Source organism: Solenopsis invicta, chromosome 13 (genome assembly GCF_016802725.1).
Source record: "Solenopsis invicta isolate M01_SB chromosome 13, UNIL_Sinv_3.0, whole genome shotgun sequence".
NCBI lineage: Eukaryota > Metazoa > Arthropoda > Insecta > Hymenoptera > Formicidae > Solenopsis > Solenopsis invicta.
The window spans coordinates 6,106,002-6,130,680 of NC_052676.1; the positions used below are offsets into that span (position 1 = coordinate 6,106,002).

Below are 24,679 nucleotides of genomic sequence, written 5' to 3' on the forward strand. Positions count from 1 at the left end.
CGCATCGGGTCGGTGAGTCAAAAATCAATTTTAGTATTATATTTTAATACTTTGCAAATGTGCTGCGTAGGATTAAAGGAAAATTACTCTAGTATCATGAAGTTAGCGAGAGAACCAATCGGTTTCGCGAAAAAGCGACAACAACTTCAATATATTCTTTAGATACTTTTCTTTTTAGAAAGAATATGAGTTGAAGAATTGTTTAGCACAAGAATTTTAGTCAATGCTTTGTTAATAATATCAAGTCAATATTTCGAAAGATATGGATTTTTGGATATTATTGTAACGAAGGAAAGAGAGTTGGTGGATTATCAATAGCAATTTCTGTCGTGCGTGAAGAAGCGGTCAATAAGCCAGTCGGCCTATAAATTGGCCGAGCAATAATCGTAAATAGTATATTAAGGAATCTATCACCGGACCATTGCAATCTCGATTGTGTACGCGCATGGCAGGCCCTTGATTCTTCCCCACATATTTGTAGCACGTTACATGCAGGAAAATGGGCTGTCCGCGCTAATAAGATAATCCGAAAAGTACGGCTTTCGTCACGCATCATTGAGGGAGGGGGAGAGGGGGAAGGCTCTTTGTCTCTCGACAAATCCGGCCGTGTTAAACAATTGACGATTTACCTCTTTCGTTCCTCGTATTGAGATAAATTTCACATGACATTGCGTGATTTTTGTTAAACAAAGAGTTAATCACGCCATTCGCCATGCAGGAAATTTTATTTTATTTCGACGAACAAATTTTATTTTCGCAATTTCGTTGTGTTATCAGTAACCGTAATTGCGCTATTACGCGTTACGTCGGTATTAATGTCCAAGCGTGAGAAGACGAAATTACGCAGGCGAAAAATCGGGGCGGGCTCACGCGCGTTAGCTTCGTAGCAACGAGATATCATCGAGAAAGCGGGCCCGGCCGGCAGATAGCATCACCGAGTAATTCTAATAAGCGTCGCCGCGATGCAGTTATTATTCATCCTCTCACGTTGTCTCTATTGACCCTCCAAAGTGTCTATCTAATAAAATATCATTAACCGCGTCATCAATCATCGCCCCACCAGCGGAGACAAAACATACGCTTCTCGCTTCGCCGACCCTCCGCAATCGTTCCTTTCTCCGTTTCCCCCTGTTGCTGCGTGTCTCCGTCTCTCAACATCAACATCTACACACGTCCACCGCTGCGGTACGGCATGCGTTCGGTGTTTAACGAGCGAGAGAACCTTTTTTTTTCTCCTCCCGCCGTAAATCAGTGCGCTGATTCGATTAATTTATTCGGCGTCGCGGGGAGTCTCCGAGGTGCCAAAATCTTTAAAAATACGAGACACTTAGTGAGCAGGACGTGTCCGCGTGATTTTGCAAATTTTGATGATTCGGAGATTTCAGAGACGTTGAGAAGGAAGCGGTGAAATCGGTATCGGCGATACTTTGATACTTTCAACAGTGCGCGATATTGAGCTTTGTATAATACCAGAAAGCCACGCGGGTAGGGTGTCTCTCTCGGGATCGAACGCAACCCTCTCCGCGAGAAAGGGGGCCCTCGCGTTTTTACACGAGGCCAAAGGTCAATGCCTGCGTGTGCTCGACGTCGCGAAACGCAAGAACGTAGAACGTATGGCATAATGCCGACCGAGACGAGAGAAGAAAGGGGCGAACTGACGGCCCACTCGAAATCGTGGGTCACATTATGGGCCGAAGTTGATGTAATCTTGACTCGCGACAAGATTTTTTTGAATGTCCCCAATTGACGGAGAGAAAAAGAAAGGAGAGAAAGGGGGGAAATGGGTAGTTGGATAGCGACGTTGATAATGCTGAAAGAAACATTTATGCACGTATCTTTTGAATATTGTTTCGAAGCTTTAAGTGACTGAGAAGTTTATTCTCGTCAATGACATTCAAGAATTAGAAAAGCAGACGGTGCGTTGCACTTGAAGGCAGGCTGTTCAGAAACATTCCCTTAGATGTGTTCACTGGGAAAAAAAGTACTTGGCATTTGTACCTGTAATTGAATGTTAAGATACTTATGGTTGATAAAAAAATGGTTACAATTATCTTTAATATTAATGCTGTGCGAATTTCTGGTGACCTACGCTGAATTTTTAATAATTCATTAACTATAAAAAGTGCATTGTATATATGCATAAAATTATATACGATGCAATAAAATTGGCATCAGGCCTTCCTGTTTATAATAACAACTTTTGTAATCTTTAATTTTTTAAATATGTATGTCCGAGAGAATCTACGCTACGTGACGTGACGAGTAAATTACATAAAATTGATTGATCACAGAGTTTTTATCGAAAATGATTATCTATGATTTATAATCATTTTTATTGTCAATTGTATTTAAATTATAGTAATTGCAAACATTTTTTTTGTTCAGTGTAACGTATTGTATATTATTGTTACTAATATTATAACAGTAATAATCACAAAAATGGAGTTTTTAATTATAATTATTTTAACATTCAGTTAGAGGCGCAAATATCAAATATTTTTCTCTCATTGTCAGTACAACTTCTTGCGATACAGTATGTGGCATTGTCTTGGATTTCTTAACTCTGTTAAAAAAATAATTACGAAAAAGCCTGTTTTTGCTATCTGAGAAAAGTAAATTAAATATTTCTTTTTAGGACGAACAATTCGATGCTAATTATGTATAAGAAATAATGATTATTTTACTTCGTTGAGAAATCGACAGATTTGAAAATTAACAGATTTAATTTTCTAATCCTTACTTTTTTATGATATTTCTAAGCTTTGTAATTTTTATTCTACATGATAGAGTTATTTAAATTTAATGACTACTAAATTAATTATCAAAATGTAGTCTTTATTGATTTAGATGGCAAATAAACTAGGAGTTTTTTAAGAGTTCAGTGTCACGCGTCCGTCTCAATGACGATCGCATCGCAAGCGAGCGGATTCCTGAAAAGACGAAGGCAAAAAGCTTGCGCAGGACCATTAAAGGATTTACATTCACAATCTTCTTTCTGTCGAGCGCGCGAAGGGTCAAGAGGATGTGGGCGGGGATGTTTTCTGAAAGGAAAGTCGCGCTACGCGTCCACCGAAGGCTCTCATTCTGTAGACTATATCCTCTTTCCTTTGCCCTCCTCGATTCAGTTCTTTCGAATGTCCTTTAGCGAAATATGTCGTGGCACACACTTCGCGTTTGGAACAAAATCTGGCGCGTTCATTCGGTTCGCTCGACGTGCAACAGAATGCACGTTGTGCTTGTCCGTATACGACGGGATTCCGACGGTTGAGAATTGTTTAACGAGCGACTGTGATAGCGTTATATACATCTTGGATTCCGCGGATTCGACGATTCGGAAAAGGTGGCTTTTGAGAGTCCGACGACTTACGGCTCGACAAATCCGTAGGCTTTGAAAATATCGAGAGCTGTAGTTTAAATTTAACCCTCCGCAGACACGCCGGGTCTTTTTTGACGAAAGAACAAGACAGAATTTTGCTTTAACTCGTCGCCGAACAAAATTCAATTTTTAATGAATAATGATTAACATTTGAATTTAACAGCTATTTAACAATGTGGAACAGATATTGAAGAGTAACCTTGATTTTTTTAAACTTTTTGGATGTCTACACAGAAAAAAATGCTATTGAATCAACAGTATCAGTCTAATTGGAAATATTTCATTAATTCAATAACAGTATTAATGAAACAAAAAGATTGAAAGTAAAGACAATAAAACACAAGTGTAGTTAAACGAATAAAATTTAGTTGAATCAACTACATAAACAGGATGATTATTAACGAATGTCTCCACTTTTTACCATAGGAGCACGCATTTGTAATTTCTAATATAATAATATGTTAGAAATACGTATCCGTCGGTAAATCATGCTCCTATGGTAAAAAGTGGGGACATTCATTAATAATCACCCTGTATTAATGACAGTCCGAGATTCGACATTTAATTGAAACAAACTACGTTTTAATTCATATTACAGTATTTTTTTTCTTAGAACAGAATAAAGTTGGGCTGAACAAGAAAGACCCAGTGTGCCTGCGAAGAGTTAAGTTTTATTTCCTTAAACTGCGGGCTGTAACAATCTTGCGGACACTCAGATTTTCATCGTCGTATTCCCGGAGCTTCGATCGATCGCGAACGGAGTGAAATACTTGATTATATACTTACTGATAAATGCATGTTATATGACGTAATATAATGAGGTTACTGCAAAATTTCTTGAATATCGAGACGCGTGGCTGAAAATTCTCGTTCGCGACGAGTCGAAGTACCGATGAATGGGGAGTTCCAGTATAATCGCAAAAGCGGAAACTTCTCCCTGAGACATTCGAGCGCGGACAAGTCGATGCCGGGACTTTTGTCGGAAATGGGAAAGGCTTGTTTTTCGAAGTGGCACCGCGAAAGGCTCCTACGAAAGACGTCTCTTCGATGACTATTGTCCGTTTCCGACGACTTAATTCTGCCGGCGGAGAACAGTCGATTCCGGCGCGGCTTATCGCCCTGATGAATGTGGAACCTAAGTGGATTTCTTAATTATTTAGCGCGCCTTCTGAAGGGACCTTCGTGCGGAGTTTTGGCAGGCACAGAAAAGTCGAGAAGTTCGACGATCACCGCAATTCTGTGTCGCTCAAAGTTTATTTCGTCGAGAACGTTTGTCCCGATAGTCTGAAAGCTTTAGGAGAAACGTTCTGTTAGAAATGCATACAAAGCGTTAAAGGATTAAGGAGAAAAGAGTATTGTAAAACAGCAGTGGAAGAAATGAGAAGATATTAAATGTAGAGAGAATAAGGCGAAGTAGGTGCTGAAAGAGAGAAAGAGAATAGAGAGAGTGCAGTTGTGAAATTGTAAAATGAGAATGAAATAAGATCGCGTAATAGGGTCACTGCATCAGTCAATGAACAAATTAAAAATATAACCAGTTAATAAACATATAAATGAAAAATTTGGATGGATGCAAAAATGATAATATCAAAAAGTATGCGAATGATTTAAATGCAATTAAAACTTCTTATAAAATTTTGAGTTTTAAACTTGAGTTTTAAAATTAATTCATAATTACTTTTTTTAACTAAATTGTATCTAAACCTAGAGACGTGAAAAACAGTTTTAACTATTCCTGTAAACATTGATTTTACGTGATAGAAGTTTTAAAAAATCAAAATTAATAAAAAATTATTTAAGATCATTATTAAGTTAAGAAAATTATGGTATTACTATAATAAAATAATAAAAATTTTTAATTTTTGCTGTTATTGGCCTACGTGGATTAATATCTCGGTTAAATTTAAAAAAGCTATCAAATGGGAATTTTCTCAATAGAAAATAAATAATGTAAGAATTTTGATAAAATAATTGACGATTTTGCGATTGTCACAGTTCGAAAAATATTATTTAAAAGAGTACATTTTCCTTGAATTTTTAAGAATTAATTTTTACAATTTTTAAGAACTAATCTACATGAATGTACAATGTTTTGTTTGTATTATACATATACTTAATCTGTATATTTTATACCGTTAATTAATATTAGATTTTCATTGCATTTTACACGCCGTTGAAGAAATATTTTTTGCCACTAAGAGGCGAATTTTTTTTTAAATTCAAAATGGTGTAAAAATGTTTAGTCCCAACTATGATTTTCCGTATTTTAAATCTTATTTTGCTTGCCGTTTGCATGGAAGGTTGCAAATTTTTCAAACGATCTCATTTGCCACGCGCGTACGTTTTAATTACGTTTGTATGTTATAATTGCATCGTCTCTCCGCAAATTGCCTCGATTAATCGTGCTTTTTCCGTGCGATCGGTCGGCAACGTATTTATTTACGGGGGTCGGAAAACGCAACACTATCGCTCTGCGCGCAGGGTCTCTTCGTTTTTCAGCGGGTTTCTCAAAGGCCACGACAAAGGCTTCCGGTTTTCCCTTTTAGACGTAACTGCGGCGTTTCAAACGCACCGAAAGGGGTTCTTGCGCGGCTCGTACTGCTGACGTCGTCTCTCTCTCAATCGCTGAAACTAATTTAATTAACTAATCACCGCCGGTTCAGGTATTACGCGCGCGGAAACCTAACTAGCTTCATTTGAAACGCTCTCAATGAGAGAAATGCAGCATGATCAAAGACTATATACACGTGTCTAAAGGGTAAACGAGTAGATCATACACCCGTTTCATATCTAATTCTAATCTAATCTGGCAATATGAAGATGACAAATATCTCTTTTTTGCAAGATGGAGCTTGCTTAGGTTTTATACACACAAGCGTATCCGGAAAAATTGTTACAGAATTGTATGTCCTTCAATATTATTTACATTTCATATAGTTATCGTACGTGTTATCTTATTTTACAAATATTCTTTATTATTGCATTATCTTATGGATTCTAGCTTTGTCGCAAAAAGAATTTAGCTGACTTGGGAAGTAATGTCGTGTAATTTTTTTGTTATTTTTATCGTTATTTTATAAACGTATATTTTGAACAAGTTTCAGAAAATAGTACTTCAAAATCGATTGTGTAATTTTAAACTTTTTCAATTTTTATATCAAATCAATATCTTGAAACTTTGTACCGGAAAATAATGGATTCCATATGAACAAATTTTATTTCAGATTCGGAATCAGCAATCTCAAGTAAAAATTAAGAAAAAACGTTTGATAGCTTATATTGGATTGATATTATAAATTTTGAAAATTTGATTTTAAATTTGTAATCAGTGACAAAAAAAAACAATTGAATACAAAGGGTTAAAAAAATCGGTTTGATTCAAATACTTATCCAATAAAATGTTGAAACTGTCATATAACGTTTATCACTTTTTGTTGCTATTCTGGAGCAACCATTTTGAATTTTAAAAATCGACGAACGACATTATAAAGCTTATTTCAAACTGGGTAAGTGAATATATTTCTCAAACTAAATTAAGCTAAAGTTAATGAAGATAAAAAATAAAGTTCTATCGTATCGTTAAATGTTACGTGATCTCTTTCAACCTGCTTGAAATTTGCTTCCGTTACATTATTATAGATTAAATTCTACTGCCTATTTTCAACAGTGCAGTTGTAGCGTATTTTTAAAGAAAAATATGATTGTGTCGGATTGTATCAACCGTGATATGCTTTAAAAATAATAAATACGAGGCATAAGAATTTGAAGAGGTAAATGAACCCTCTTCTACAAAGTTGTCACTTTCTGTGATATAAGCGATTATGAAGCGACTTTTTCACTGTGTTGGCTATTGTATAAGTTTTAATGACAGTACCACATTGTCACTGCGCAGATATTTTGTACAGTAAAAGCCTGTGCAATATGAGAAAATGTGTTACTACAGAATTAGGGGTTTACATTTCCCGTAGTTATCGGCGTTACTTTCCAGGTTTTTTTCTGATCAACACAAGTTACATAGCCGAGTATTAGGTACTAGAAAAAATTGTCTAAGCACCGATTTTGAAAAGAAACATTGACAGAGAATTAGATGACTCTTTATACGTCTTATAAAATTTAAATATTTGGTTGCTGAAACAAAATGGTTGTTACACCAATGAAATATTTTGATTAAAATGTACTCAAGCTGTCTGACTGTTACACACGTCTGTTATTTAAAATGTTTTTCTACAACACTCAAAATTTTTGTTAGGATAAAATATTAACAAAATAAACTGTGCCGAAAAAAAATGTTTCTTAGATTAATTTTGTTTTATCAATGAGTCTGTTATCCGAGCTAATTATTAAGGTTCAAATTTTATTAAAATAAGTAGTAAAACACAAGAATTTCTCATACCTTATGCGTATTTATTAGTTTATTATTTTTGAATAATTTTTTTATATTTCTTTACTTAATTACAAAATCATTTAAATTGATTTTTTGTAAACTATGCATAGGATAAGAATTGTTCAAACCTGGAATTCACTAGTTACTAGTCTCTTGTACAAAATCATACTCTATCACTCTGTTTATTTTATATGTATTTTATTATATAGTCTTTTTTGTTTAAAGATATGAAGCATGCTTTTAATATAAAAATTTATTTTTTTGTTAAAAGTTTTATATTAAAATAATTTGTCATTATTTTACTCACGTATTATCACATAAAAATAAAATATTGGATGTGTTAAATATTTACACATTTATACAAATAGAAAGCTGTTAGTATGATATATTAAGTAATATAGTGTATTAATGTTATAATATAAAATTAACATAATGATATCCATACATATAAATGCGCATGATGACAATATAGAAATGTAAAGCTTCTAAAACTATTTTGCCTTACATTTTTTTGTCTCTGTTTTAACGATACACATGTACACACAGCTCTGTTGTTGTGTGGGACACTCTAATAAATTATTTAGTCGAATCGATTAAATGCAAAAATTATTTCAATGGGAACAATGAAATCTATTTTTATACAAAATAAGATATTACGTTACTATACATAAATGTCTTAAGAAAATAATTTTGCTAAAAATTAAATTATTTTTCTAGTTAAATTATTTTCTAGTTAAAGTATATTCACTAAACTACTGTTGGAGATTTTGCTCATTTGCTTTTAATTGCTTTTAATATAATTACTGCTTGTTGTTGAATTAGTTTACTTTATAAATATTATTTAAACTTTTCTTATATAATACTATTTATTTTAAACACTCTAGAAATAATCCAATTTCATTCTTTTTTCAGATTATACACATTTATGATTCAGATTATACACATATATAGTTTTTTTTTTTAAATACCAACGGATTTTGCATAGAAATATTATTAAAATAAAAAATATATTCGATTTTTTTCTTGCATTTTCAATATCTTCTTTTTAATCAAATCGAGATATAGATATTGTTGAAATTTAATTTATATAATATACTAAAGTATATTATATAATTTATATACTCTAAACAATTAAATGATTAATAGTAAACAAAATTAATTTTCTCGTTTAATAATTTCAACATTTAATCTAATAGTGTAATAAATATAACAATCATTTTGTAAAACGCTTTTTATTAAGAAAATGAGTCAAAAGTATTACTCTTAATATCTATTATATACACGTACTTACATTGTTCAATTTTGTCTCTTACAAATTTCTGTATTCTATAAAATACAATCGACGAACGTCGCGTTAGTAACATTTGTAACTTAATTCTCGTGAAAGGTTTCTTGATTATTTTACAGGCAGTTGAAGTCGACAATTGTCAATGAGACATCAAAGAAATTATTATTTACATAAAAAAACTTTGAAAAAACGAATAAACGCGAAATTTTAAATACTTTATGTATTTCTATCTAATAGTATACTTTGATACTTTCATCCGTAGTTTTTTCTTTGCATTTTCTTTGGTTTTCTTGGTTTGAATTTTCAAAGAAATCTTTAAAAATATTGATTCGTTTCTAAAATGAATTAAGGAAAGATAAACGAGTAACTTTTTTTTTTAAATTCTTTTCACGACAAATTTGTGACTATATGTTTAACCGCGTGATTGATCAACTAATATGACCACTCAGTATGATTTATTGTGAATAACCGAAGATGATTTATCTTTGCACAGTTTCAATTTTTATAAATATTTATATTTGTAAATTATGTAAATTAAATCTACATTTTATTTCTCATACTTATACTCATCCACATGCGCACACATTTACGTATAATATATATACATAAAATGAATAAATAAATATATTATATAAAACAAATAAGCACATTCATACAGATAAGTGTAAATATATGCATTTATATCATATGTCTGTTGATCAATCACATAATTTTTATTAATAAACGGCGAATGGAAAATAAATTATTTTGTATAAATGTGCACATCATAATGAGGAAGTGTAACATATTCAATTTTCAGAAGATCAAAATTATTTCATATAAATACAATTTAGCAAAATTAAACTTAAATTGAAATTAAATAAACTAAAGGAACAGAATAAAAACAGAATTAAATTTATCAAACATTTAATAATTAATTACATCCAGATATTACATGTAAATCTAATCATTTTTAATCCCCCTTCTTTTTCGATTTTATGAAATACATTCTTGTATGTTTTTATTTTTCAGCTTAGCAGAGTACTCAACATTTCGTCCTATACGTGACGCTAGGCGTCATTAATGCCTTTCCCTTGAAGCTGCTGGATTCTATTATAGTGCATATAACGTATCCTATATCGGAAGTAGTCAACTTCCAGTGGGAAGGCATCAATGACGCCTAGTGTATGATGTTACCCATTCTTCATTATGTATGCAATTCACGGTTGCGTGTAGGAAGTGCAGTATCAGAACTATTACATATCTTTATTGTTATATTTAAAATAACAGTATGATGCTATTGCTTCGATAACGCGCGCACGAATGCAGTCTATAGATACAATAACCTTTTTCCTAAATATAGCTTTTTTCAGGTACGTGATTTTTTCGTATTTCATCGTCAAAGCGTCGCCTGAAACAAAGTTAGAAATAAAAATTTTAGTTTATTTTAAAATATATAAATTAATTATACATAAGTTAGAAGATGTATCTTATATATCATACATTAAATGATGTATCCATTCATGTTGAATATATTAACCGTATGATATTAATTACACACTTGCATGATAACATTATTAAAAGCATGATTAAAAGCAAAGTATAAAAAAAAGTTTATTTATCAGAACTGAACAATTTTTGTAGAGAAAATCTGAAAAACGAATATGGCACATCAAAAGTTTAGGAATATGCAGGATTTAAAAAAACAAAAAGAAAGAAAATAAAGAAATTTTAAAAATATTTTTTATGTAAAAAAGCCAGCAGTTAAATTACCTTATCCGCGTAGTGTGATTCATAAAATTAAACATATTATAAAAATTGCGAAAAGTTATGTATACATAAATAAATCAAACAACATTATTTTTTTCAATATCGTTTGCTAGCATTTGTCACATTCAATCAAAAGTTATTATCGTCGCTCTGCAAACTAGGTCAAAAGTACGTTCGCAATTAGGAAACATTATTTGGAAACAACGCGGAACAACACGGAGGATTAGGTCGTGGCTATTCATCGGAAACCGTACTCTAGAATAAAACCCATTTGACAAGACAAAACGAATCCGGGTCTAAACGATTTCATTGTTCTGTCGCATTAATATGCTAATTCAATTATCCGCCTCGTTAACGGCCTTGCTGGCGGCTACCCTAAAAATTATTGGGTGAGACTGAATCGTTTCTAAAAAGCAATTTCTTCTTTTTTATGAATTAATTCGAAAATAATAACCAACATTGTGCATACAAATTTATTTCTGAAATTTTTTCTTTTTAATTCTTTTTATTTTTTTAACGGAATCTGTGAAACATTGAATAATAATAATTGTTTGACAATGCTTGCTTGAAGATCTTGGATTTATATTCTCTTTCTAGTAATCTTTCTGTATATGAAAAATTTTAAGTGAAAGAATATTTTGAAGTGAAGAGATAGAACCACAATCAATTGGATAAATAAATCATGTACTACATAGCGAATGGAATTCCAAATATAATAGGATTAGAATTGAACAAAATCTTTTTTGAAGGAAGATTATTTCGTAATCTCTTCAAGCACTTCAAATTAATTGAGAAATCGTAAATATTCGAGGAAAGCGTCATTAATTTCTTACCGAGTCATGCTTATGAAGCTGTTCAAACGTAGATGATGCCCCAATAGGTGATGAAGAAGATTGCGATAACGTGTCGTTATAAGTGGTGACAGTGGAGCTTGCGGTAGATCCAGACGTGGCGGGAAAATCGTAAAGATTGGAATGCAGATTGTTTCCCCATATATGATGGCTAGCCGGGAAGTACGAATTTAGACCGTTCAGATGATGTTGCGTCAATGTTATTGGATTACCAACTGTCGATGACATTGGGTGATAGGAGCTGTTGATGTCCAAGGACGCATAGTTGTTGCCGTCAGCCGAAACCGTCGGCGCGAACGATGTACTCAGATTTCTCATTTCATCCTGGAGAGACACCTGATGATAGGGGTAGCCCATGGTAAACGGCATGGGCGAAGGATTGATGATCGGCGTAGCATAAATCGATGATAGCGGAAAATCAGCGCGGCGTTCCGGAAGTAGCACATGTTCCGCCGAATATGAATTTGTCTTGGGTGACTTTATCTTTCTTCGAGGTCGGTACTTGTAATCCGGATAGTCCTTCTGGTGCTGAATGCGCAGAATCTTCGCCTGATCAATGTAAGGTCCTTTAGCCTCCTCAGTGAGCTTCTTCCACTCCTCACCGAGTATCTTCGATATATCGGAGTTATGCATTTTTGGATTCTTCTTCTGGATCTCCTTCCTCCTTACAGAAGACCACACCATAAACGCGTTCATAGGCCTCTTAATGCGTCTCTCGTGTTGCGCAGGCGCAGGCTTGTTACTCATGTCATCCAGCAGTTTACTGGCTAAAGGATAATGCAACGGGTCCATCGTCAAGTGATACGGGAAGCTGTCGTATCCGTAGTTCGAACCAGTGTCCAAGATTGAACTGAAGGCTGAGCATGAGTTGTACGGTATTTCTTGATTTAAAATAAACATCTTTAGCCAACACACATTCGCCTTTCGTGAAAACTCTCAAACGATTGGTTGAAATAACTGTTTATAAACACATACCGAACGATTCGATCATGTGCCAACAACGTGTCGACATTATATCGTGAGATTCACAATTTATTGGTGGTATTTTATTTATATGGGGCAGTAATTTTTAATTCACTTTGTTTACTTGTTTGGATTCTTCCAGAGTTTACATTCTTGCATTAACATTATAATCAGGAGATTTTCTTCAAGTCAATCGAGTGACTTTTTTAAACTTTGGTTTTGATCGATAAATTTTAATTTTCATGAAATATTTACATTTGATTCATTTATTACAAAAAATCTAGAAGTTAATACCTTATTTGAATTGTTTATTTTTATTTATTTAACATACATTGCACATTATCACGAGAGCAAGCTCTAACTGCGTAATTCTTCCTGGCTATTTTAGGTTTTTCTCTTCTTTCTCCCCTTGGATTTCTCAACTCCAAGGAACACAAAATATTATCGAAATACTATGGATTTGTTTCTGGCGTGTTTGTTATTGCCATATTAAATATTTTCTCACTTAACTTATTAGGAAATTGGGTTTTTCTTGACAAACTATCAATCTATCACTAAGTCACTGTCCGGCGATCGAACGCTACACATCTTTCTACTATCTGTCCTTCGTATATACGTGCTCATCGCGAGTTCGGTTGACTTAGTGCCAGATGCTGAATTACACTGAGAGCTGCCTTGCGTAGCTGACAGCTGACTCATTGTCCTTCTCTACTATCCTTCTCAGGAGTCTCTTCCTTCTCCGTCGTGTCTGTTGCGAACCCCACGCGCTACTAACATTTATGGGCGTAGCTTCGCCTGGTCTGTCCGAAGGTCGACCGGCTGATCCGTCGACCACCCATCGACCGGCCCCTCATGCCCCATTGGTCGTCGAATCCCCGCTTTCGTGTAACTCCGCTGCTCTTCGTCCCACTTCGTCGCATTTTGTCACCCTACTTTGCAGCTTGCGACGGAGCGGAGCGGGCCACTTCGGCGCGATATACCGCGCGGACTGCAATTATTATTGATTACCTCGATACGACGAAGTACAAATAGCGCATAGACCGGCCGTTATTGACTGGCTCCGTTCGCGTACTGTTGCAACCGCTGGGCTATGTCGCCCAATAATTGCGATTAAAAAAAGTTTTCAAGGTAAAAACTTTTGTAACGTTAATGTCCCTGGAGATTATGCATTAACATGCTCCGCGTAATCTCACAGTTTTTAATGTTAATAGTAAAATTCTATCTCATCAGAGAACCGTTGATGATCGTGGCATCAGAGTTGCGCGTCAATTTTCTGTACCGAAGATCCAAATTCAAATTCACAGAACATATAAACATTTTAATTCATCACTATCCATCCAATGACAATTGGCAAATCATCGAGAGATATCTTTGATGAGAGAGAGAAAGAGAGAGAGAGCCATTAATCGCACTTTAATTATGCAGAAAGGATAGACTGGAACCTGAAAGCTGCATACTTCCTTGTAGAAGAATACTATTAAGCACTACTAGTGCGCAGTAGTATTTTAAGGCACTATTGCACTACTGCACCACTATACTACTGCACTACGGTACTAACACATTACTACACTACTGTAGTGCTCAGTAGTGCTAGTGCTCAGTAGTGCTAGTGCTCAGTAGTGCTAGTAGTGCTCGGTAGTGCTTAGTAGTGCTCAGTAGTACTAGTAGTGCTCGGTAGTGCTTAGAAGTGCTCAGTAGTGCTAGTAGTGCTCAGTAGTACTAGTAGTGCTCAGTATTTTCCTACAAGGGCTTGAGGATCTCCATCGTTTTATTACTAAACTGCCTGAGCTTTCTAATTGTGACTATGCGTGAATTCTCCCTTTTCTTCTTCTTTTAGGTATTTATCATTTTGCTTTTTTGTGTTCAGAAAAGAGGAAGAAGAAAGAAGTAAGGATAAAATTTCCAAGTTTTTTTGCTACCTGCTTTTGCTAGATCTCTTGAAAAAATTCAGTTTTTGGACAAGCAGTAATGGTTGAAAACGTTTTATCAAAGAAAAGTGAGAAATATTATATTTTCACATCAAAAACATGTGAAAATATGATATTTCTTATTACTAATAAGTCGATATAATCTGTTTTTTTAGTTCTAATTAGCAGATAAAAAGAAATAGAAATATCCAATACAATTAATATAGTACACTTGGAGAACAAAACCTTATATTGTATATGCGTTAAAAAAAAATAATATTTAATCAACGCTGTTGTTTAAATGAATGTGCCGTGCTACCTCTGTATTCTCACGCATACATGAAGCTCGCGACTCACAGATGTATGTGTAAAAAATGGCGCTGATTGGATGAAGTTCATTTTAGAATACCTCTTAACTTTCGAAGAAAAAAATAATTCAGAACTTCTCGATTCAGTTTTCATATAGGAATAACACTGTATAACATGTGGATGCAAATTATAAAATAATTTCGTGTAATGTAGACTATTTAACTTTTATTTTCCAATTATTGTAGTTGCTTTTTTATTTAAAAAAAATGTTTTTAATAAAACTTTTAGTAGATATAATATAATGTATTATACAGCAAGTTTCTTACAATGTGCATTATTAATGTACTATTTTCTAATGCTTAAATCATTATTAAATTGATGTTAATTCTTTTTCTGATATACACGTAAAGAAAAAAACGTTTTCCATGAAGCAGTGTGTTAAAGTGACATTCGTAGTTTCATACATGGCCAAACATAAAATGATCGAGTGAACGTTTGGAGTTGTTTTCTTATCGTGCACCTTCCCCCTTTACGTCGTCTTTTCGTCGTCGACGAGTAATCAATCGGGAGTCTACTGTAGAACGAGTTTCGACCCTATTTAGTTCGCATACATACGCGCGTGTACACACAGAAGAGAGAAAGAAGAGGAGTGAAGAGGAGGAGAGCGACAGCTTCTGTGAAACAATGCTGGGCGAAATCTGACGGTTACCCTCCTATGGGAAATCTGCGGGTACAATGCAAAAAAATCCTCTCGACGACAGGGCACTTGGATTAGAATGAAAAGCGGCGAAAGGAGAGAGCGCCTGCTCCCTTTTCCCAATCTCGAATCGCCCCTCCGTCGTCCTGACCCATCCTCTCTCGCCTTCCTGGTTCCCGAAGGACATTCAGCGAACCAAACGAATAGACGCAATAGTTTGCTTCTCTTTCTCCCTCTTTTTCGGCGGTATTAGTTGTTTTGTGTACTCTCGTATTACAATTGCTTTTCGACGTCTTTTCATCGCCGCGGTCAAACACTCCCCTTTCCTTTAATTATTGTTTAAATGCACATCATCTCTGTAAACAATAATTGGCGGTTTCACTTAAAATCCTGTTGTATAATGATGGCGCGTAACGTCTGTTTGATGAAAATATTACTGTTCATATAAATAAATTGTGCATGAATGAGCTGAAGGTAACTCTGTAACTAGCAACTATAATAATAAGTTACTAAATAATTAAAAAGTTAATAATTTTTAACACAACTTAGTTAATTTTAACTAAATTAATTTTTAACTTTAATTAATTTATTAACTTGTTTCAAATTGTAAGTTGAGATTATAATAGAAAAAATATATTCCCACATAAAAGAAGAGAGCAATACTTCTTTATTATTTCATATACACTTTAATTTACAAACAAAGTATTAAATTTGTTTGATGATCTCTATTATAATTATTATTTTGAGTAATATAACTTAATTTAACTTAAATTTATTTAATTTAAACGTAACTTCCAATTGAATATATAATTTAGTTTTTTGTTCATGTAATTTTTAATGTAACTAAATTAATTTTATAAGTCATTATGTATATAATTCTAACTTAATTTAGTTAAAAAAATATGTTAACTTGCTCAACCTTGTGAATAAGAATACAGAAATTAAACGGAGTGAAGAACATAATTTAATTATCTACTTTGTTCGCAAATGTATGTGATCCTGAGTTTATTGCTCATTACTTATCTATGCTAAATAATGCTGAATAATTTATGTTAACATATAAATCAAGATAATCATGTATAGAAGAGACTTGCCTGAATAGTATCAGACACTGCTCAGTCGATGTCAGTATCCATTTTCTGCAGATAGATAGCAGTTGCTTACGGCTCGTTTAAAAACAAGCTTGCCTGAGCTTGCCTCCTACCCCCACAGTCTTTGTGACACTGTACGCCAACAGAATTACATTACTGATTCTCATTTTTTATTCTTACCAATTTTGAAAAAACCTTTTTAACAAGGAAAGAATTATTTTGTTGAAATACAGATCTGAAATTAATTTCATGTGTGATTATTAAAATAATTGCACTGAAAAAAGGGTAACTTTAAATTTGGTAATAGCTGTCAAATCCTTTCTTCGGTGCAATATAATTATTTTAGTGAGCCAACATAATTATTTTTATATCTGTATTTCAAAATTGTTCCGCGTAGGATATCCGGTCCAGGAGCAGCATCATACATTATTCTTTTTATTCTTACAAGAAAAGGTACGGAAGTGTCGTCCTCCGATTTTGAGCCTTTAGTATGTCTAATGCGGATTAAAATAAGAAAAGCGTATTTTTTTATATGCCGGTTTTTACTCTTAGGGGGTGAAACACCCCTTTGAAGAAAATTGGTGTTCTTCCGAAGCGAATATCATCGAAACTATAAGAAATAGAAAAAAATGTTTGGAATGAAAGTTGAATAGCTTGAAGAGTACTTTGTAACAAAATTTCGGTAAAAAATTTTAAAAAGTTAAAAATTTTTTTATCATTGTTATAAAGTGCTCTTCAAGTTATTCAACTTTTATTTAGAATATTTTCTATCTCTTATAGTTTCTATCTCTTATAGTTTCGACGATATTTGCTTTAAAAGAAAAATACCGATTTTCTTTAAAGCGGTGCTTCACTCCTTAAAAGTGAAAACCGACACGTATAAAAAAAAATATATGTCCCTTATTTTGATCCGTACTACAACATATTAAAGGCCCGTCAAGATTGGAGGCGACACTTCCGTACCTTTCCTTGATAGTCTAAATAATCTAACACAGACAAATTCATTTTAGCAACGAGTCAAATTAAGGAAATAATGAATTTGCTTTAAAAGGAAACGATAAAATTATAACGCAAAATTATTTTTTAAAGTAGTGAAACTACTTTCCTGGGGGGGGAGGGGCACTGTCGCGAAATATTTCCTGAAAACATCCGTCACTTCATCATCGATCTCGGCACGATTGCACAAAAAAAAAATCCAGAAAAGCAAGCCCGTCAGCTAATAATTTATTATCTCGTCGGGGTACGCCACCCCGAAAAACAAAACCCACCCTCGTCGCGGCGCCGACAAAAGGTGGCGGAAGGAAAAACGAAGAGCGCGTCTCTTTCGTCGCGGAAAAAATCCGGCGACGTGGTCGCCATTCCGTCGGCCTCTCCGCGAATACCTCGTGCGCGCATACAGATACACGTGCACGTATACATGCATATGTCTATGTATAATTCGCGTGTACACACATTCTTGCCCGCATGCAGTCGGGTGCAAATTGGTATTGAAAAATCTCGAAGTCAATTAAAACTCGAGGCACAAAGGATTCGGCGAGACAAAATACCAATTATCTCATGTCCTCGCCGTCGTCCGCCACCTCCCCCCTCCACCCTCTCCCGTTCTCTTCTTTCCCTCCCCGGTCGACGAAGAGCAGGAGGAGGAGGTGGAGGAGAAGAGAGAGGGGGGGCTCTCTTTCCCTTGCAAGAACTCAATTCCATTAGGCATTGAAGTGAGTAAAACGAGGATGGGCATCTATATAACGCACTCGCATCTCGCTTATCTACCTAATAAAGGTTTCTCTCACCCCTCCCCTTAACCCCTCAGGCTTCTTCTACTCCTGCGGCACCCCCGCAGTATAAAGCGTGCCCGTGAGGTGTCTGCGAGACAATCCCTTGGGATGACAATGCTTATCCCACGTATGAATGCTTCCTAGGTAATTTAAGTATAGCCAGCCCGATATTGTCCTCCCTTCTCTATGCGCGTTTCCACCCCCTTTCTTCCTCGGGGTCTCCGTTCGTGCCTGCCCATGAAAATTCCTTGTTCTCACGTTAATGATCGCTTTTAGATTTCATTCCAGATTCAAGTTCAAAGAATTCACAGAGATACAAAATCCGAATATTCCATTTAATAAATATTTAACGCATTTGCAAATTCTATTGTCCATTAGTGAAAAAATTTAGGTGCTTAATTCTCTAGCGATTAATGTTCACTTTCCACTTGCGTTTTTTCTTTTTTATAAGAATTCCTTAGAAAATTCGAGATCTATGCTGTTTACTTAAACTTGAAAACTGTAAATAAGAGTATATATAGCATTGATTATTAAAATATATTGTAATATTATTTCAAAAAAATAAATAAATAACAAAATTATAGATCTAGGTTCAAACGCTAGTTGTGATATTTTTTGTAACAAGTTCTTTACAGTTTTCGGAATAGTAGAGGTATTGTAGAAATGCTTGGTGGCATCAAAAATTATTAATTTGATTAGCAATTTAATGTATGTGATATTACATTTCTGGATTTATTTATTAGCTGCGTTTTAAAGTCTGACAAACATGCAGGGCGCAGTTTGGACGAATTTATGAATGCATATAAATTCATCTAGAAAATGATTATTGCATCATTAGTGCATTATAAAAGCTTTGCTTTGGACCGATTAGCCGTTTCTTTTTTGAAAATTAAAAAGATAAAAGAAATTTATTATTGTTATAAAGTACTCTTTAAGCCATTTAACTTTTATTCTAAATATTTTTTTGTATCTCTTATAGTTTTGACGATATATGCTTAAAAAAAAACCCAATTTTTTTCAAAGAGATATTTTACCCCTTAAAAGTGATAACGAGCACGTATAAAAAAATACGTGTTTCTTATTTTGATACGTATACAACGTATTACAACGTATTAAAAGCTCATCAAAATTGGAAGGGCACGCTTACGTCCTTTTCCTTGTAAGTAAATTATTGAGGATTTGTTTAGAAAATCATATAAATTTTATTACAACAATTCAAGACGCGTTTAATGACTAGGACTATCACTATCATAATTCTACACGAATAGCGATAAAAATTCGATGATTTTGCTTAGATGGGATATAGCAATTAGGATACAGTTAATTAATAATACTCCCGATGCACGACGATGTAACGTCTTCCGCATACAGGCGGAGCGTGTAATTCGGATGCGCGGGGGATTATCCACGCAGCGTTCCCGACATTGATCCTGCAAATTAAGTTGGTTGCTCGACCGACGAGGCGAGATGTCAAACCGGCAGGAACTGCTGAAAGCTTTGTCCTGCGAGCTCGCAGCAGGTGAAGCGCCGCATTCGGCTGATTATGGGCGATCGTGAAGGCGTGTGAGAGCAGACAGATAAAGCTCCGTTCGCAACAAATCGTTGACAGAATACCTGTATACAACTTTGAAATGTTAAAATGTTAATATTTCATAAAATTAAGAGATCAGGTTTGATCATTTTCAAATATTTTTTTTTTTAATATTCCAAATATGTATCAAATATATCGCAGATATATTAAAAACTACGGGTTATGAAGGAAAGGTAACAAGTACATAAACTAAAATAAAACTTTGAAAACATTAATATAAACTAGAAAGTCTTTTTGCAGATGACACAATAGTTTTTATAATATTGTTACGAATTTTGCAAAATTAAGTTTTTCTTGAGATAAGCAAAATCGACAGTCTCTGCCAGCATCAGTTCAAAAATCGATATAGTAACGCTGCATCTTCCTTTTCTATTCCTTTAATATACGTAAATATATTTACAAGTTAATATAAGTATATGAGGGTTTCTAGAAATTTTTCACTTTGATGTAAAACGTTTTTGTCGATTTATACAAATGCCTTATGCTGTTTTACAAGACGCAACATATAGCTCGATAATATAAAAAGATAGATCTCTTAAGGCTGTTTTTTATTTTCTCCCATAGAAAATTTTATTATCTTATAGTATTGACAGGTGTTTCAGTTTAAGCTATTAAATTAAAATATACTTTTAAAGTGTATCTTAACTTGGCCACGGGTATACCCTGTCTTACCCTATTCGTAGGGTAAAATGGAGAAAATGCTTTTTTTTAATTTCTTTAAAATAAAGTTTATAATTCTTTGAAGATTTTGTTTAATGATAGTTATAGTAAAAGATCGATGTCCAAGGAGTATTTAAGAAATAAAGGTAATTTATTGATTATGAAAATTTAACTTTTATACATTATCAAACCTTAACTATACCATCTTGCCCCACCTTCCCCTAATATATGTGTGTATATATATTATTATAATAAATAGCTTATATAATAGCTTATTGTAATAAGTAACTTTTCTCTACAGTTCTTTTTTTGGATAATGTAAATAATGACCTTGTTATAATAATACATGGTTTATATAAATTTATCTATTTATATTTATATATCCTATTTAAAACAAAAAAATATAATAGATTATACATTTTTAAATTAACCAATTTAAGCTCAAATGTTGAGCTTTTTGCGCTCGCTCGTTGGGAACGCAGCTTAACGGAGTGCAAGATAGGGAGAGTAAGGGCACGGATTCAGGAGAGCTCGCGCGAGATCACGAGTGCGCAACGGAGAGGGAAAGGGTGGAGGAGAGAGGTAGCGGAGGAGCGAAATCCGGATCCATCGCGGTGCTAGGTTGCCACCCCCGAAGAGTACGCACGAACGCGTTGCGTAATTAGCGACTGCCTCCCTGGTTTCGTAGGTGGGTGGGTTGTATCCAGCAATGGTGAAGATCGGACGAAGAGAGAGTAAAAGGGAGGACGATGGTGGGCGCATGGTGCGGGAGGGAGAGGGGGAAAGCAGAGCGGAAAGGGTCGACCAAGTGCAACCCTAGAACCCGTTCGTGCGACTTGCACTGAAATCCGCCGCGTGCACATAGTAGGCACACGTGCACGTGTGCGATCTACGGGGTGTTTCTTCCATAAGAGCCGGAAGTTTTGGAGAAACGAAGGGCGCGTTCACAAGACGACGATGTAACGGATTAGATCCTCGAGATTTGGTTTCGTCGGAAACGGCGCGGACGATTCGAAGTTTCGACTTGAACGCTCGAATTTCGTTTTTCCTTTCGAGAAGGCTGAGCCCTTCGAAAAAATCGATGAAAACAAAAGTGCGAAAGAAGATCTGCCTTAGTTTCCGATGCGACATCAACCAGCTGTGTGGGTCGCGTTTGAATCATCGACTTTGACGAAGGCCAAACAATAATTGATTAATACCTGACGCGGCGATTGATTAATATTATTATTGGAAAATATCGTCCCCTTTCTCTCAACTCTTTCTCCGGGCAATTCTTAGGAAGCTTTCGATTTGGTGAGTGGGCGCTGAGTTAAGGGCGGATTAGCTGCCGATCTGATTTCTCTGAGGATGGAGAAGGGGTTTTGGTCGAATTACGCGGCTCGTGGCATCGACACTAATCCTTTTGAAAACACCCTGTATAAAGAGCGAGGGGGGGGGGAGGGGAGAATGCGAGCGTCGTCGAGACGCAATTAATGCAGAAACCAGGCGCGGACGTAGAGGGAGTTTCGAGAAGGGCATCGCTATGCCGTGAGACGTAATGACTAATTGAGATCGGAAAGAGAAGGGCGAGCGAAAGGGGGTGGAAGAGGTGGGAAACTAGAATAGAAGGGGGTTAATATACGGGCTGTGTGGTCACGGTAAAACGCGCGTTTTCTCTCTCCCCCTTTCTCTCTCTTGCTCCCTCTTTCCGGTAAGTTCCGTACAACCCTCTTTCCATCGTTCTAGGACCTGTGACAAAGGATCACTCGCTTGCAGGCGCACCAATGGAATTATGGATTCCTCTTCTATCGAGGCGCCTTCGGATTCTGCACGATTTTCCGTATAATCGATCGGAAGTGGGATTATGCTTGTGAGGCATACGAACCGCGGGGATTTACGAATGTGTTCTGATATCGTATGTATATGGTACGAAAACGTTTCCAGAAAATACGTTACGCATTGTGTTGAATAAAGAAGAATCTCTGTTCTCTGCTTCCTAAACGAATAAACGTCGCGATGAATCAGTTTGATCGACAACATGAAACACACATTTTAGAATTAAAATCTTTCTTCTTATTTCCGTGTGAAATTTGATTTGAACGCACAAGATCGACAATTAAGCCTTAATTAAATTATGAATTGAGAAACGGTAACAATCTTGTAATTCTCAATAAGCAATACCCGGTAAAAGATTTTTTATATACAATTATGTATAATTATATATAGTTATACATGATTATATATCAAATATATCCATATATATTAAAATATATTTATATATGTATAATTATATACAATTATGCATGATTTTTATATATAATTGCATATAATTATATATAATTGTACATAATTATGTATAATTATGTATAATTATATATAATGACTACATGAAATTATATGCAAATATTATATACAATTATATATAATTGCACATAATTTTATGTAAAGTTAGGCATAATTATATGTAATTATATATAATATATTACATATATTTGAGTATATACGGACATATTTGATACATAATTATGTATAACTATATATAATTATACATAATTATATATAAAAAATTTTTGCATATTTCTTTTTACATACCTTATACGTAAAACTTATTATAATGAAAATTACCTTACCATGGTGAGGAAGATTAGGAATGAAAGAAGTATATGAGGTATCTCCTCTAACCTTTTCCTGGTGTACAAGATTCGTTGTGCGTGTAATTTAATTTAACAATGCGTTAACAACTAAATGCGTCACTTTGCGCAAATGAGCGAGCCATCGGGATTCGCGGTTTTCGTATATCGATCGCATTTCGCACTCGCTGTTCCCGGCGACAAGAACGGGTTGACGCAAGACGAATTCGCCCCGGGAGCTACCAACCCCTCTCCCCCTTCGTTGTCGACGACGAATTGTCGTCGTCGTCGTCGTCGTCGTTTCTAGCGAGTGTCTCCATTCCGGCTCGTCAGAACATTAAGATAATTACTTTCCAGCGGCGGGATGCGGCACCATTGTTGCGTTACCGCGTCGAGAATGGCATTACGCCATTGTAACGAAGAAAGCTCGCGCGGGTTCGCTCGCGCCGCTCCGCGCCGCGCGAGATGGTGCGGAGCGCGCCATTCTGTACAATTCGCGCCGCGGCGCTAGCGGGGGTGTAGGGAGCGTTACGTTTCCGTCGAGGTGCCTGCTCCGCTTCCATTCGAGGGATGCCTTCCAAGCGTGGGAGGAGGGGAGAGGTGGCGCCCGGGTTGTGCCGCACTCTCTTGTCGGCGACGCCATTAATGTAATTATTTCCATCGACTGTTCTAAAGCATGGCGCGGAAGCGGGGAGGGGGGAAAGAGGGAGAGTCAGGGGCTACCCCGATCGGAGCGCGAACCGGGAGTGATAAAGGGAGCGGTATCCCTCGGGATAATCGAATCGCGTGTGGTACCGCAATTCGCGATTTTTTTCCGACACGCTTGGCGAGAAGAGGAAAGCGGGAGGTTGGTTGTCGGGTGGACTACAATACGTCGAATTAGAATTGAAATGTGCTTTCGGAATATTCTTCCATGTATCTTTATGTAGGGGCGTCGAGAAGTAATGAAAGAAAAGATGAGAGAGAGTTGTTGATACACGTTCGAATATTAAAAATATATTGATTCAATACGATTGACTCATTAACAAGATGATGGCTGTAATAATCGTACGACCCCTTGTTTAAAAGCGCCCTGTTGGTGGGACCCCTGAGACAAAGCGCTAACGAATTATTTATTTAAGACAGTTCACAAATAGATGTCAAGCAACATATAATTGAATGACATAAATAGCTAGATAATAATAATGTGAATCGTATCGTTTAATATAAAAGTTGAATGGCATAAATAACTAGATAATAATTAGATACAAAGTACGTTACGTGACACACTATTTATGAAGGAATAGAGTTGCATTGGTTTTAAATTGAATTTATACAGCTAAAATGTATTCTTAAAAATTGATTTTTTTTTACTGGGATGTTATTTTTTGCAACATATTCTTATTGGCATCACTGCCATAATGGACGCTTGTTAAGCTTATTATTATTATTA

The 24,679-nt window shown here is 35.2% G+C and overlaps 1 protein-coding gene across 1 annotated transcript; it reads right to left on the reverse strand.

Moving 5' to 3' along the window:
* Positions 1-8,976: 8,976 nt before the first annotated feature.
* Positions 8,977-13,395, reverse strand: LOC105201367 (transcription factor sox-2). The gene is made up of 2 exons (XM_011169358.3): positions 11,631-13,395; positions 8,977-10,438 (listed from the first exon to the last, which is right to left on the reverse strand). Exons 1-2 carry the CDS (start codon positions 12,546-12,548, stop codon positions 10,427-10,429), a joined length of 930 nt encoding a protein of 309 aa, XP_011167660.2. The 5' UTR covers positions 12,549-13,395; the 3' UTR covers positions 8,977-10,426.
* Between the last annotated feature and the right edge of the window lie 11,284 nt (positions 13,396-24,679).